Source organism: Hypanus sabinus, chromosome 7 (genome assembly GCF_030144855.1).
Source record: "Hypanus sabinus isolate sHypSab1 chromosome 7, sHypSab1.hap1, whole genome shotgun sequence".
NCBI lineage: Eukaryota > Metazoa > Chordata > Chondrichthyes > Myliobatiformes > Dasyatidae > Hypanus > Hypanus sabinus.
In genome coordinates this window covers 120,658,988-120,674,527 of record NC_082712.1, presented here as the reverse complement: position 1 = coordinate 120,674,527, position 15,540 = coordinate 120,658,988, and the positions used below count along the sequence as shown (strand labels likewise).

Here is a 15,540-nt window from a genome sequence, read left to right as displayed (position 1 = left end):
GTTTCTCATCACTGAAATATGTCATGAAACTTTTTTTTGCCTTAACAGTACAGTGCATTACGGAACTCTGCAGAAGTCTAGAAAACATGTACGGCGGTAATTTTTTTATGTAGAGAACTTGAAAGTGAGTCTATAGGCTGTGAAGTGAGTCACTCAGTGTTGAGTGAGTTTATTTACACCGGTCCAGGAGCCTGATGGTTGAAGGGTAGGCAATACCTGTACCTGAAACTGGTGGTGTGCGACCCAAGGATCCTGTACCACCTTTCTGATGGCGGCAGTGAGAAGAGAACATGGTCTGCATTGTGAGGGCCCTTGATGAATGCTGCTGTCTTGTGGCAGCAATCCTTGTAGATGTGATCAATGGTGGGAGGGCTTTTATTGATAGACTGGGCTGTATCCACCACTTTTGTAGGCTTTTCCATTCCTGGGCATTGGTGCTTCCATACCAGGTTATGTAACCAGTCAGGATACTCTCCACTGTGCATCTATAGAAGTCTGCCAAAGTTTCAGATGACATGCTGAACCTGGAAACTTCTGTGAAAGTAGAGGCACTGTTATGCCACCTTTGGCACTCGTGTGATGCACAGTGGTGCTGCAGTTAATTATGCCTCCTTACAATTCCAGTAAATAAAGGTTGATTCTTACCTGATGTCTGTGCGTGTAGAATTTGCATGTTTACTTTGTGACTGTGTGGGGTTTCTCCCTCATCTCGAAGGTTATTCGACAAATGTAAGTTGTTGCCCCAAATGAATGTGAGTTGTAGGAGAATGGGATGGGATAAGTGGGAGAGAATTCATTGCAGGGAATAAGGAATGAGATAAAAGGGACCGACCGCTCTGAGAGCTGGCACAGATTCAATAGATGGAATGGCTTCTTGCTATAATGAAATGTAAAATTGTCTGTGGAGTAAATGACGTTCCTTGTTTTCCTTGACATGCCAGATATGGTTGTCATGTTGTGTAGAAAAGGGGTAGCATCCTGACAGTAACACAAGGTCAGGTTCCGCAGGAAGAAATGATGTAATGTGAAGGTTTGCCATGTCTTTGTTGATTAATATGGCATATCGGGATGCAGCTGCAACAGCTGTTGTTTTCCTGTGTATAAAGGTGGCTAATACACTGGTGCTTGAAAACATTTTCACAGGGCGTCTTTGAAAGAAGTTAGTAAAACAAATTCGGTAACCAATTTTTAAGATTTTATGTGCAACTGGCAAGGCAGTTGTTTTTAACTTCCGATTAAGCTATTAATTTGATGTATTATAAAATATACCACTAAGTATCTTGTGCCCAAGCACTTTCTTTGAACACCAAATGGAACTGGAGCCTGTTTTATGATGACTTGATTTTAGATCTTTTGCATCCAGGACAGCTCCGTTCAAATGTGATCCTGAGAGATTCATCATATGATGTCCATTAACTCATTACAGTAGTGTAACTGGAGGAGTTGGTCTTAAAAGCATTTCTATGCAACATTTCACCCTTCCTTTATAGAAGGCCCCAAAAGATGCTGCCACAATTCAGTACCACTGAAATATAGTCACTGTTGTAATGTAGACTGTCAACTTATACAGGCAAGCTCTCATGGAAAGCATTATGTCATAGTGATGAGATAATCTATTTGAGGAATAAACAAAGGCTAAGATGGGATAACTCCCCTGATGCTTGCTTCTGATGAGTGCCATCGGATGAGAGAGCCACAAGAATTTCCTTTGCCATCCCTGATGGAAAAATATCACTGCTGACAATGCAGCTCCCCCTTAGCACTGCACGGAAGTTGTGCACTATTGATGAGCAATGGTACTTCTGCCAAGCCACCCCCACTCCAATCACAATCTGGAAAGTTGCCTTTACCCAACAGCGTGACTGCAGACAGTTAAATAACTCCCATCTCCAATAATTTTAGTTTGGTATCTTGCAAAGTAGTTCATAAAATTTTGGTTTCTTTGCATATCTTTTTGTCAGTGGCCACTGAATTTTCTCTTGTATTGTTTGCAGCGTTAACATCTTGATTCGTGGAGGGGTGGCACCTCCCTGAGCGCACACGAGATGTTTTCCCACTGGGTTGCGGACTGATGTTATCATAGGTCCTCGGGGAAGCTGTTAATGACGTGCTGAAGCTGAAAGGTGTTGGATGAGTACAGAGGCCATTAGTAAGCATTTGTGAAAGCAAACGGGAGCATCACAACTACTGCAGTCATCTTCTTAGCACTTTGGTTAACTTGTACTTCCAATGCTCTTAATGTCTGCTCTGTAGCTTTCGGGCACGTTTGTAAGAGGCTGCTCCATCCCAATCATTGGTTCTTTTGCGGAATCTGTTCATTAGGGACTCCGTCCTAACTGCTCCAGAGGGCTTTGCTGTTCCACTTGCTCCTGAGCTTGGAGATGGAGCACTGGACATACTGAGGATAAAGTGCAAATCATTTGGCCCCCTTTCCCCCTTAATCAGCTGTAGCAGATGAACTAACACCAACGTTGTTTGGGTCAGTGGACTCGTATACCCTGCGGGAGAAAAAAAGGCGTTTGAATAATTTTCAACTTCTGTGAATTTTTTAAATTTTAAGGGATTTTTAATTAAGGCATATACATAATATGAACAAACTCAATGTTTTAGTTTATAGTATTTTTAAATGTACCTGACTATCCAAGACACTTAAAGATGGTTGAGAAGATGAACAAGTCTATTACTATACATCTTATGTACTTGGGGGCACATGATAAAATAGCTGAAATTAGCATGGTTTCTTTAAGAAAAAACCTTGCCTGACAAATCTTTTGGAATTCTTTGAGGAAGCAGCAGGCAGGATAGATGAGAAAGGCCGTGAGTGTTGTTTGGGCCTCTTTCTATCATCCACACACTTTACTTTATTGTCACCAAACAATTGATACTAGAGCATACAATCATCACAGTGATATTTGTTTCTGCACTTCGCGCACCCTGAAGTACAAATTGAAGTAAACATAATAAAAATTTAAATTATAAATCATAGTTAGAAAATAGAAAAGGGAAAGTAAGTTAGTTCGAATCTTGCGTAGAATGCGTTAAGTTCATCAGGAAGAGAAGCGGTACAGTTATTGATATTCCCAGCCTTTGCGCCCAGTGATCTCATTTAGACCCTGCCATAGCCTACTGCCATATAGCTTGGTCACATAGCCTTCAAATCTATCTTCCAAATCATTGACATATAATGTAAAAAGCAGACCCAACACCGATCCCAGTGGAACACCACTAGTCACCAGCAATCAACTAGAAAAGGCTCCCTTTATTTCTGACTCTTTTCCTTCTGCCAATTGTGTATCCATGCTAGTATACTTTCTGTAATACAATAGGCTGTTGTTTTGTTAAGCAGCCTCATTTGCGGTGCCTTGTCGAAAGCTGCCTTTAGCTTGTGATTAGGCTATTAAATTGCATGCATTATAAAAGGAACTACAAAATACCTTACACCCAAGTGCTTTTTTTTAAACATTAAATGGATTTGGACTATCTTAAAAAGCCCCTGTTACGATGATTCACTTTTAGATCTTACACATCCAATTCTGTTCACATGTGTTCTTGAGAGGTTTGTGATAAAGATGGATAGGGGGACAGGTAGTGTTGAGGGAGCAGCGAGTCTGCAGGATAGATTGGGAGAACGGGTAAAGAGGTAGGTGGAATACTGTGTAGAGAAGTGTACGATCATGCACTTTGGTAGAAGGAATAAATGGGTAGATGATTTTCTAAATGGAGAGCTAATTGAGGATTCAGAGATGCAAAGGAATTTGGGAGGCCTTGTGAAGAATTCCCTAAAGGTCAACTTGCAGGTTGAGTTGGTGGTAAGGAAGGCATAGGCAATGTCAACATTCATTTTAAGAGGACTAGAATACAAAAGCAAGGATGTAATGCAGAGGCTTTATAAGGCATTGGTCAGACTGCACTTGGAGTATTGTGAGCAGTTTTGAGTCCCTTAACTATGAAGGGATGTGCTGGCATTGGAGAGGATCCAAAGGGGATTCATGAATATGATCCTGAGCATTAAATGGCTCTAGGCCTGTAGTTGCTGGAGTTTAGAAGAATGAGGGAGATCTCATCAAAACCTATCGAATATTGAAATGCCTAGATAGAGTGGACGTGGCAAAGATGTTTCATACAGTGGGTGAGCCTGGGACAAGTGAGCACAGCCTCAGAATACAAGGCCATTCCTATAGAAGGATGTTGCCTGGATTGGAGAGCATGCTTTAAGAGAATAGGTTGAGTGAACTCGGCCTTTTCTCCTTTGAGTGAAGGACAATGACAGGTGACCTGATAGAGGTGTACAAGATGATGAGAGGCATTGATCATGTGGATAGTCAGAGTTTTTTCCCAGTGCTGAAATGGTTGCCACAAGAGGACACAGATTTAAGGTGCTTTGACTCGGAGAGTGGTGAGTGCGTGGAATGGGCTGCCAGCAACGGTGGTGGAGGCGGATACTATAGGGTCTTTTAAGAGACTTTTGGATAGGTACATGGAGCTTAGAAAAATAGAGGGCTACGGGTAAGCCTAGTAATTTCTAAGGTAGGGACATGTTCGGCACAACTTTGTGGGCTGAAGGTCCTGTATTGTGTTGTAAGTTTTCTACGTTTCTAATAGAGGTGAAGAGGGTGGCAAATCTGTGGGGTTCATTTTCACAAATGGCTACTGGAGTCCAAGTCATTGGTTATTTTTAAAGCATAGGTTGATATGTTCTTCATTAGTAAGGGTGAAAAATGTTACAGTGGGAAGGCAGGAGAACAAACATAGAACATAGAAAGCTACAGCACATTATAGGCCCTTTGGCCCACAATTTTGTGCCAGCCGTGTAACCTGTAGAAACTGCCTAGAATTTCCCTACTGCATAGAGCTCCATTGACCTATCTAAGAGTCTCTTAAAAAAATCCGCCTCCACCACCATTGCTGACGGTGCATTCCACACACCCACCACTCTCTGTATGAAAAACCTGCCCCTGACATCCCCTCTGTACCTGCTACCAGGCATCTTAAAACTATACCCCCTCGTGTTAGTAATTTTAGCCCTGGAAAAAAGCCTCTGACTATCCACCCGATCATGCCCCTCATCATCTTGTACACCTCTATCAGGTCACCTCTCATTCTCCATCACTCTAAGGAGAAAAGGCCAAATTCACTCAACCTATTCTCATAAGATGTACTCTCCAATCCAGGCAACATCCTTGTACATCTCTTCTGCACTCCCTCTATAGTATCCACATCCTTCCTGTAGTGAGGTGCCTAGAGCTGAACACAGTTCTTGAATTGGGGTCTGACCAAGGTCTTGTATAGCTGTAACATTACCCCGTGGCTCTTGAACTCAATCCCTCAATTGATAAATGCCATCACACCCTGCGCCTTCTTAACAATGCTGTCAATGTGCACATCAGCTTTGAGTGTCCTGTGAACAGAGACTCCAAGATTTCTCTGATCCTCCACACTGCCAAGAGTCTTAGCATTTGTATTATATTCTGTCTTCAAATTGGACCTACCAGAATGAACCACTTAACACTTACCTGGGTTGAAGTCATTCTGCCTCTTCTCAGCCCAGTTCTACATCCTATCGATGTCCTGCTGTAACCTCTGACAACCCTCCAGACTATCCACAACACCCCCAACCTTTGTGTCATTAGCAAACTTACTAACCCACCCTTCTACTTCATTTAGGTAATTTATAAAAATCACAAAGAGGAGGGGTCTCAGAACAAATCCCCATGGAACACCACTGGTCACAGACCTCCATGCAGAATATGAACCACTATAACCATCCTTTGCCTTCTGTGGGCAAGCCAATTCTGGATCCACAAAGCAAGGTCTCCTTGGATCTCAGCCTCCTTACTTTCTGAATGGGCCTTGCATGGGTGGGGAAACCTTATCAAATGCCATATGCACTAAATCCACTGCTCTACCTTTATTGATGTGTTTTGTTATATCCTCAAAGAATTCAATCAGGCTTGTAAGGCACAGCCTGCCTTTGACAAAGCCATGCTAACTATCCCTAGTCAGATTATGTCTCTCCAAATGCTCATAAATCCTGCCTTTCAGTATGTTCTCCAACAACTTGCCCACCACTGAAATAAGACTCACTGGTTGAGGGGGTAATAAAACAGCCATGATGGAATGTACAGGGCAGATTCCATGGGCTGAACAGCCTCATTCTACTTTCTTCTCCTATGTCTTGTGGCCTCTTAGTCAAAGGTTATTTGTGGTACAATTAATTCATCCCTATTGAAGTAAGCTTACCCTGGGATCAAACTCAATAACTTCTGGTGACTCCAATCTACACCTCAGCAAATTAATATAGCAAGCAAGAATATTTTTAAATAATAGGAAAACTGCACAAAAGTATCCAGACCTCCAGCAAAGAATCCTTTACAACACACACAAAAATAAAATTAAAATTAAAATCAAACTCCCATTGCTCCCACTCCAACATGGTTTTTCCATTTCCACAAATGATGTGAGACATGTTTAATGTGCTTGGGAGGAAAAGGGTGCCTGGAGTTGTAACACAGGCCAGGATCATGGAAAGCTGAATGCAGAACATTATGAAATACTCTCTTAGCTTAATTAATTTGCAACTCAAACATCAAGTTCAATGACATCAGTTCTTAAGGGCTCCTTTTCTAAGAAAGGATGTGCTGACATTGGTGAGGGTTCAAAGAAGGTTCATGAAAATGATTCGGGAATTGAAAGGTGTATCATATGAGAAGCATTTGGTGGCTCTGGGCCAGTACTCACTGGAACTCTGAAACCTATCTAATGTTGAAAGTCCTTGATAGAGTGAATGTGGAGAGACTGTTTCATATGGTGGTGGAGTCTAAGATCAGGGAACACAGCTGCAGAATAGAGGGGTGCCCATTTGGAATGGAGGCGAGGAGGAATTTCTTCAGCCAGAGGGTGGTGAGTCTGTGGAATCCCTTGCCACAGGAGGCTGTGGAGGCCAGATCAGATGATGCGTTTAAGGCAAAGGTTGATGGATTCTTCATCAATCAGGGCATGAAGGGATTCGGGGAGAAGGCAGGATATTGGGGTTGAGAGGGTAATCGATCAGCCATGATAAAATGGCAGAGCAGACTGGATGGGCCAAATGGCCTAATTCTGCTCCTATATGTCATAATCTTGTAATCAATCTTCACTGATATTCTGGTAATAATTTTTGTTATTAACCCTTGTTCCCAATCACCCACTTCTTTTCCTGAAAAACAACTATGTTTTTGGACTATCCCTTTTCATAATCATCTTTTTCATTCTTTAATCATTTCCTTCTATCCTGTTATTTCCTCTCTTTTGTTCTTTCGTATGCCTGCCTGCTTCCAGCCCCTCTTTTGTCTCTCCATTGATTCAAAGTAAGTTTAAACCTCTTCTAGTTTTAACAAAAGATTTTAAACCTTAAGCAAAATTAAGTTTCTCTCTCTGCAGATGCTGACTTTTTGTTGAGTGTTGCTAGAAATTACTCTATTAATTTCAACTTTTCACTCCTTAGATTTATTTTGCCTAGTAATCAGACAAATCATTTGGACACATTTTGCTTCCAAAGTGAGACAGATCTCTGCCAGTAACTTCATTATGTACAGCTCTTGCCAACCCTATTTTAGGTTACTTTCCAGACACCAATTGTTTCTACCATCTGTTGTCCAAATTGCGATACCCATCTAACTGTTCTGGGCGTGCCTAATGTTCTTGCCCAGTGATAGAACACAGGTTCAATGCAAAGCTTAGCTTCCAAGCTTCATTCAGCACCAACTTTGAAAGGCAGTGTTAGTGCAACTCACTGAGCTGGTTAGAATTCATCCTCAGACCAGTTCTCCAGAAAAATAATCAAAATGTCTGTTACTGTCAATAAATTTGAGATATGGGAGACAGCCATTTAACCCTTGAGCTTACTGCTCCATTCAATATGCTGTCTGTTTTGAGCTTGCATGTTCTCCTGTCGATGAGATCCTCCAGATGCTCAGGTTTCCTCTTGTGTCCACAAAGATGCACAGCCATGTCAATTGCTCCCCCCCCCCACCCACCCCCAGGTGTGCATGTGGAGAACAAGAGTGGTATTGATAGGCACCTGAGAGAAAACTGGGCACAGTGGAAGTGGGGGAAATGAGACTGATGAGATCGGTGTGACAGTGGGTGGAGACTCGATAGCCAACTGGCCACCTCCTGTAATCCAAGAGAAAAATGGAATGTAGTGAAGTTGGTTAAAAGTGCAGTGGAAATGCATGTTATTCCCTTCTTAATCGTTGAACTAGAGAGAACAGAAAGTTGTCCTTTGGGCCATCTACATACCAACGTGTGTGTGTAGATGTACACATACAGTACTATGCGGAAGTCTTGTACTGTGTACATAGATTTAGCTAGGGTACCTAATACATTTGCGCAGTTCTGTCTTTGTCAATGTGGAGCAGAGAGAGAGTTTTATAAATCTAGTGGGAGCAAAGGATGTTGGGAATGGTGAGGGTGGTGTGCGGGGGGGGGAGTGAGACAGGTAACTGAGAAGGAGTGTCAGGGTGGAGAGGGGGTGAGTGGTGCGGGTGCAGACACATCCAGCCCTGAGGAACTAGGCAAGCCCATTTGATTCCAAACAATTGGCTTATTGATCATTACAGAATGTTTTTTGGTGCTTCCTGCTTCCTCCCTTCCCCTTTTCTCAACCATGATTTCCCTTCTCCCTGCCCCCTTCCTACTCTCAGTCCACCAAAAAGACCCATATCAGCATCAGGTTTATCATCACACATATATCATGAAATTTGTATTTTTTAAGCTGATGTTTCATAGGAATAGTTAAGAAGGTATAAAAAAAAGACAACTGTTTAACTGAGTTCAATTTATGTATTCAAATGAAATACAGAACAAATTAGAAAACCACCTAACCTACTCCAATACAAAAAAAAACTCTGCTTTAAATATACTGGCAATGAATTCCATAGATTCATTATTGTCTGGCTGAAGAAATTCCTCCTCATCACTGTTCTAAATGGATGCCCCTCTCTTGCGAGGTTGTGCCATCTGCTCCCAGTCTCACCCACTATAGGAAACACCCTACTTGGATCCACTCTATCCAGACCTTTCAATGTTCACTCGGTTTCTATAAGATCACCCGTCATTCATCTAAACTCCAGTGAGAACTGGTCATCAAAATCTCTTCATATTAACCCTTTCATTCCCAGAACAATTCTCTTGAACCTCCTCCGGACCCTCTCCAATGCCAGCACATCTTTTCTTTGATAAGGGGCCCAAAATTGTTTACAATACTCCAAGTGCGGTCTGACCAATACCTTACGAAACCTCAGCATCACATACTTCCTCTTGTATTCCAGTCATCTTGAAATAAATGACAGCATTGTATTTGCTTTCTTTACCATTGACTTAACCTGCAAGTTAATCTTTAGGGAATCTTGTACAAGGACTCTCAATTCCCTTTGCACTTCTGATTTTTGTATTTCTCCCCATTTGGAAGTAGTCTACACCTTTATTCCTTCTACCAAGATACATGATCATACAACTTTGCTACACTGCATTCCATTTGCCATTTCTTTCCCCATTCTCCCAATCTGTCCCAGACCTTCTGCAGATTCGCTGCATCTTCAACAGTACCCGACCTTCCCCATCTTCTTACCATCCGCAAACATGGCCAGAACGCCATCAATTCAGTCATCAAATCATTGTCACTTAATGTTAAAAGAAGTTGTCCCAAAACCAGCCATTGTAGAACACCACTAGTCACTGTCAGCCAGCCAGAAAAGGCCCCCTTTATTCCCACTCTTTGTGGGAATAATTCTTATAAATAATTAAGAAAAAAGTCAGCCAATCTTCTGTCCATGCCAGTAATGTAATACCATGGGCTCTTGTATTCTTAAGTAACTTCACGTATGGACCCTTGTCAAAGGCCTTCTGAAAATCCAAGTAAACAATATCCACTGACTGTCTTTGTCTATTTTGTCTGTTATTTCCTCAAAGAATTCCAACAGATTTATCAGGCAAGATCTCCCCTTAAGGAAACTATGCTAACTTTGGCCTAGTTTGCAGTTTGCCTCCAAATACTCTCAAATCTTATCCTTAATAATAGAGTCCAACATTTTCCCCACCACTGAAGTTGAGCTAATTGACCAATAATTTCTTTTTTTTTCTGCCTCCCTCCCTTCTTAAACAGCAGAGTGACATTTGCAAGTTTCCTGTCCTTCGGATATTTACTAGAATGTTACCTGGGTTTCAGCACCTAAGTTACAGAGAAAGGTTGAACAAGTTAGGTCTTTACTCTTTGGAGCATAGAAGGTTGAGGGGGGACCTGATAGAGGTATTTAAAATAATGAGGAGGATGGAGTTGACGTGGATAGGCTTTTTCCATTGACAGTAGGGGAGATTCAAACAAGAAGACATGAGTTGAGAGGGGGCAAAAGTTTAGGGGTAACACGAAGGGGAACTTCTTTACTCAGAGGTTGGTAGCTGTGTGGAACGAGCTTCCAGTAGAAGTGGTAGAGGCAAGTTCGATTTTTGTCATTTAAAAAAAAATTGGATAAGTACATGAACAGGAAAGAAACGGAGGGTTATGGGCTGAGTGCAGGTAGGTGGGACTAGGTGAGAGTAAGCGTTCGGCACAAACTAGAAGGACCGAGATGGCCTGTTTCTGTGCTGTAATGGTTATATGGAACCAATCCAGAATCTAGTGATTTTTTGGAAATAATAATATTCACTAATAATAATAGTAATAATTACTAATACTAATAATACTAAATACTAATAATTATTACTCCACAATCTCTTGAGCTACCACTTTCATAACCCTGAGTGTAATCCATCTAGTCCAGGTGACTTGTCTACCTTCAGACATTTCATCTTCCCAGGCACCTTCTCTTTAGTAATAGCAACTACACTCATTTCTGCCCCTGACTCTTGAATTTCTGGCATACTGCTAATGTCTTCCACAGTGAAAACAGACACAAAATACTTATTATTAGTCCACCATTTCTTTGACCCCGTTACTACCTTTTCAGTGTCATTTTCCAGAGGTCCGATAATCTACTCTCACTTCTGTTTACTCGTTATATGTTTGGAAAATAAATATTGTAACCTCTTTTATGTTAATGGTTAGCTTACCTTCATATTTCATCCTTTCTCAACATATGACTTTTTTTAATTGCCTCCTTTTGATTTTTAAAAGCTTTCCAATCCTGGAACTTCCCACTATAATTTTTGCTACATTATATGCCCTTTCTCTTGCTTTTATACTGTCTTTGACTTCCATTGTCAGCCACAGCTGCCTCATCCTCCCTTTTAGAATACTACTTCATTTCTGAGATGTATCTGTTTTGCACCTTCTGAATTGCCCCTAGAAACTCCATCTATTACTGTTCAGTCATCATCCCTGCTAGTATCCCCTTCCAATAAATTTTGACCTGTTCCTCTCATGCCTCTATAAGTCTCTTTATTCCACTGTAATACTGATACATCTGACTTTATCTTCTTTCCCTTAAACAGTAGGGTGAATTCATTATATTATGATCACTGCCTCATAAGGGTTTATTTACCTTAAGCTCCCTAATCAAATATGGTCCATTACACAACATCCAATCCTGAATTGCTTTTCCCTAGTGGATTCAACCACAAACTGATCTAAAAAGCCATCTCATAGGCATTCTACAAATTACCTCACGTGGGATTCAGCAACGACCTGATTTTCCTATTCTACCTGCATATTGATATCCCCAGTGATTCTTGTGTCATTGCCTTTTTTTTTTATGTACCTCTTCCATCTCCTGTTATCATTTGTTTCCCACATTCTGGATACCTTTGAAAGCCTGTATACAACTCTCAGTTTTTTTTTCCCTTGCATTTTCGTAACTCTAACCATAAGGATTCTACATCTTCTGGCCCTTTGTCACCTCCTTCTAAGGATTTGATTTCATTTTTTACTAATGGTGGCACCCCAACCCCTCTGCCTACCTGCTTGCTCTTTTGACATAAGGTGTTTCCTTGGATGTTAAGCTCCCAACTATGATCTTCTTTCAGAGAGAATGAGGAAAACTAATTTTCTTCCTGCTACTAACCTAAAAGGGGGTTAGTAAAGCAAGAGCTTAGGATATCAGAATGTGTCTAGATTAGGAGCATTGTGTACTCTGTGTTTGACAGTCCAAAGGTTTTCTTCAAAGTTCATTCTGGCCATTTCAGATCATAGGCGAGTTAATGAATGGACATTTGAAGTGATGTTTTTGAAGTACTTTGGTCATGCATTGAATAGGGATGTGAAAATGGAGGAGTAGTTGGCGACCTTTGGGCATACATGTTGAATAGTGATTTGGAAGAATGCTGGAAGCTGTTGGTACCTGCGAGAGGAAACTTGATGTCTGCTGTCCAGCAAAAAAATAATCCAACACACATGGGAGTGGATAACTACTCCCAGCAGCTTCTTGATGGGGTGAAATTGAATTGTAATTGATTTATTATTGTCACATGTAGTGTAATACATTGAAAAGGTTGTCTTGCATACTCTTCATACAGATCAATTTATTACTCGGTGCATTGAGGAAGAACAAGGCAATACAGTAACAATGCAGAATGAGGTATAACAGCTACAGAGAAAGTGCATTGCAGGTAGACTATAAGGTGCAAGATCATAATGTAAGTTGTGAGGTCAAGAGCCCACCGTATTGTACAAGGAAAACATTTAGTTGCTTTGTAACAGTAGGATAGAGGTTGCCCTTAAGCCTGGTGGTACATGCTTTCAGGCTTTTGAAGTTCTTCCATTGGGCAGAAGCCACAATCTGTACAACTTTTATGCCCTCTGTGAAATAAATGTGGGGCTGTAATTCCCCCTCATAGAGATTGATGGGAGATACTGCAGCCAATAATGTATTGTTCTGACTAGTAATTCATTTCTTTCTTCCGTAGGATGAAGCAGTTGAGAACAGCGAGTAGGAGTGGCTGGCCCTTGGTACGGCAGTAACACCTCGATTACCTTAACCTCCTCACAAGGGCCATTCCTCTTCTTTTGACCTGGCGCTGGGGTGAGAGGGAGGTCTTTCTTCCTGAAGATCTGGCCCAACGATGGCAGGGGAGAAAGTCAAGCCCAAGGTGATCGATGCGGAAAAGTTGGCCAGCCTCCTGCAGAGTGGGGTGGAGGGCACCCTGGTGATCGACAGCCGCTCATTTGTGGAGTACAATGCCTCGCACGTGCTGGGCTCGGTGAATATCTGTTGTTCAAAGCTGGTGAAGCGGAGGCTGCAGCAGGACAAGTTCTCCATTGCCGAGCTCATTCAGCCTTCCTGCAAGATGAAGGTATCGTGCCTTTCCCCTGTTGACCTTTGAGCGCCACTCCCCAGAGTGGCAGGAAGCGTTAACCAGCATGTACCTCCTGCACGTGCTTCCACCTATCTGGTGTGACATTTGCACATGTGGGTTTCTTTATCTGTAGTCTGCCTGTCCCGACATGTGGCTCTGATTTTTGCCTCCTTCTCCGTCTCCATCTGTCAGCCTCTCTGCCTTTCGTAGCTCACCCTAAGCATTCAAAGGCTCTCTGCAGCTTTCTCTGTCTCTCCCCCCCCCCCCCAAACACTTGGCTTCACTTGCTCCTGTGCAAAGACAATAAAACTGCAAATAATGAAAGAGTGGATTAAGTCTGTGCTCCTGAGGCCTGCGGTGATTGGATGTAAATGACATCATGGCCCTGGACCCGTAGAGCTAAACGCTGTGGCAGATTGATGGGACAACATATGTAGCCTGGCACTGAGCCTGGTGTGATTGATGCAGGACGATTATGTGCTGCTTGCAAGCTTAATTATAATTTTGCCATTCTGAAGTGTTGGATATTTATCAGCCAGCACCAGACCTCCCTCCCCACCACAAAGCACTTGCTATTTTTGTCAGTGTTTGAGAGCAAGACTCTTTCCACCCCCACACACCCTCCCTTAACCAAGCAGTCCGCTAAACCGAATGTGGTCTGTCCCTTTATCCATTCCAGCACTTGTTAACTAGTTGATGGGATCTGCAAATTCGGTTGTTGTAAGTAGCCCAGAGTGAAACCAGTAACAGCCAAATAACTGCGAAGCCACTTCCTATTGGTCAAGGTTTACTAAAGATTTGCTAAAATAAATCACCAGGAGTTGTCCTGATAACTCAGCTGTTTGAGGCATTGTTGAATTGGTTTATTAATGTGGCATGCACCAAAGTACAGTAAAAATGTTTACATGCGATTTATATATTTCATTTCATTATATCAGTGCATTGAGGTTGTACAAAGGGAGTTTTTTTGATGGACTCTAGATCATGGTCTCTGGGGGGCTTTGCTATTGCTTGCGTGGCGGGTAGTGGGGAGGCTGATGCGTTTGCTGAAGCTGAAGGGGGATAGGAGAGGGTTGCTGCTTTTGCTGCTGCTTGCCCATGGGAGGGGGCTTTTGGGGTTCTGACATCCTGTCATTCATTCTTTGGGGGTTTTCTTCTGTTTTGTGGATGTCTGCGAAGAGTAAGGGTTTCAAGTTGTATACTGTATATGTTCACTGATATTAAATTCAACCAATGAAAGCAAAATAAAGAGTTAAGGTTACAGAGAAAGATCAGTACGGACAGACAATAAGGTCAGGAGTTAGGTCGAGAAGCCCCTTCAATAATGAAATGGCAGCCATGTTGTGGCAATTGAGTTATGTTCTGTACACTTCTTTTTCTCATTAAAGTTTACACTATGTAATGTGTCGACCAAGAATATAAAGGGTGTGAGTGTGTGTGTGTGTGTGTGTGTGCGCACATACACAATGTTGTAAGAAGAATCTTCATCTGTCCTGTTTCACATGTACAGTACTGTGCAAAAGTCTAGGCGCCCTAAATTTGTTATGTAAATTTTGCTTTGGATGTTTATTTTCTGCTGCCTTTTTGTCAAAAAGAACAAATTTTAGATTTCCAAAGATACATTTTCCAAAAAATAAGTTAGAGAAATATTTGTATTTCATTAAATTAATATATTAAGTAATAAACCACTTTTCAAATTAAAACTTGATTACTTTATAGGTATATAGCCCAGTGCGTGATTAAACAAAGATAACAAACAGGTGCTAATGATTAGTGACATAATGAGTTTGAACTAAACTGATCAACTGAAACAGAAATGGATTTCGAAAGAATCAAACTGGGCGAAGAATAACCAAACTAAACTGTGAGGGTGTGGTAGGTGTGGGAATTTAACCTTCAAGTCATCAATTCCTACACCATGGTAAGAGTGAGCATAGCAACAAGACACAAGGTGATTGTCCTGCATCAGCAAGGTCACTTCCAAGCAGAAATTTCGCACGGACTGGAGTTTCAAGATGCACTGTCCAAGTTCTTCTGAAGAAGCACAAAGAAGTGGGCTAAGTTGAAAACCAGAAACACGGTGGTTGGCCACAGAAGCTGAGTACAGCAGACGAGAAATGCATCAAACTGATGTCCCTTCTAAATCAGAAGAAGTCCTGTACTGCGATCAACTCTGCATTGACAGAAACCATTGGAACGTAAGTATACCACTCTATAGTCTGGAGAAGTCTTGTCTGAAGTGGTCTTCATGTAAAAGTACACACAAAAACA

General features: G+C 41.8%; 1 protein-coding gene across 2 annotated transcripts in view; it reads left to right on the top strand.

Moving 5' to 3' along the window:
- LOC132397137 (dual specificity protein phosphatase 8-like) overlaps nucleotides 1-15,540 on the top strand; it is a 260,628-nt gene that overhangs the window by 28,216 nt on the left and 216,872 nt on the right. The window contains exons 2-3 of one of the 2 annotated variants that reach the window (XM_059975493.1): nucleotides 1,995-2,149; nucleotides 12,880-13,266. In XM_059975493.1, the coding sequence (XP_059831476.1) occupies nucleotides 13,036-13,266 (231 nt within the window). In that variant the 5' untranslated portion in view covers nucleotides 1,995-2,149; nucleotides 12,880-13,035. The remainder of the gene's footprint in view (nucleotides 1-1,994; nucleotides 2,150-12,879; nucleotides 13,267-15,540) is intronic. The other variant, XM_059975492.1, reaches the window with a different exon arrangement.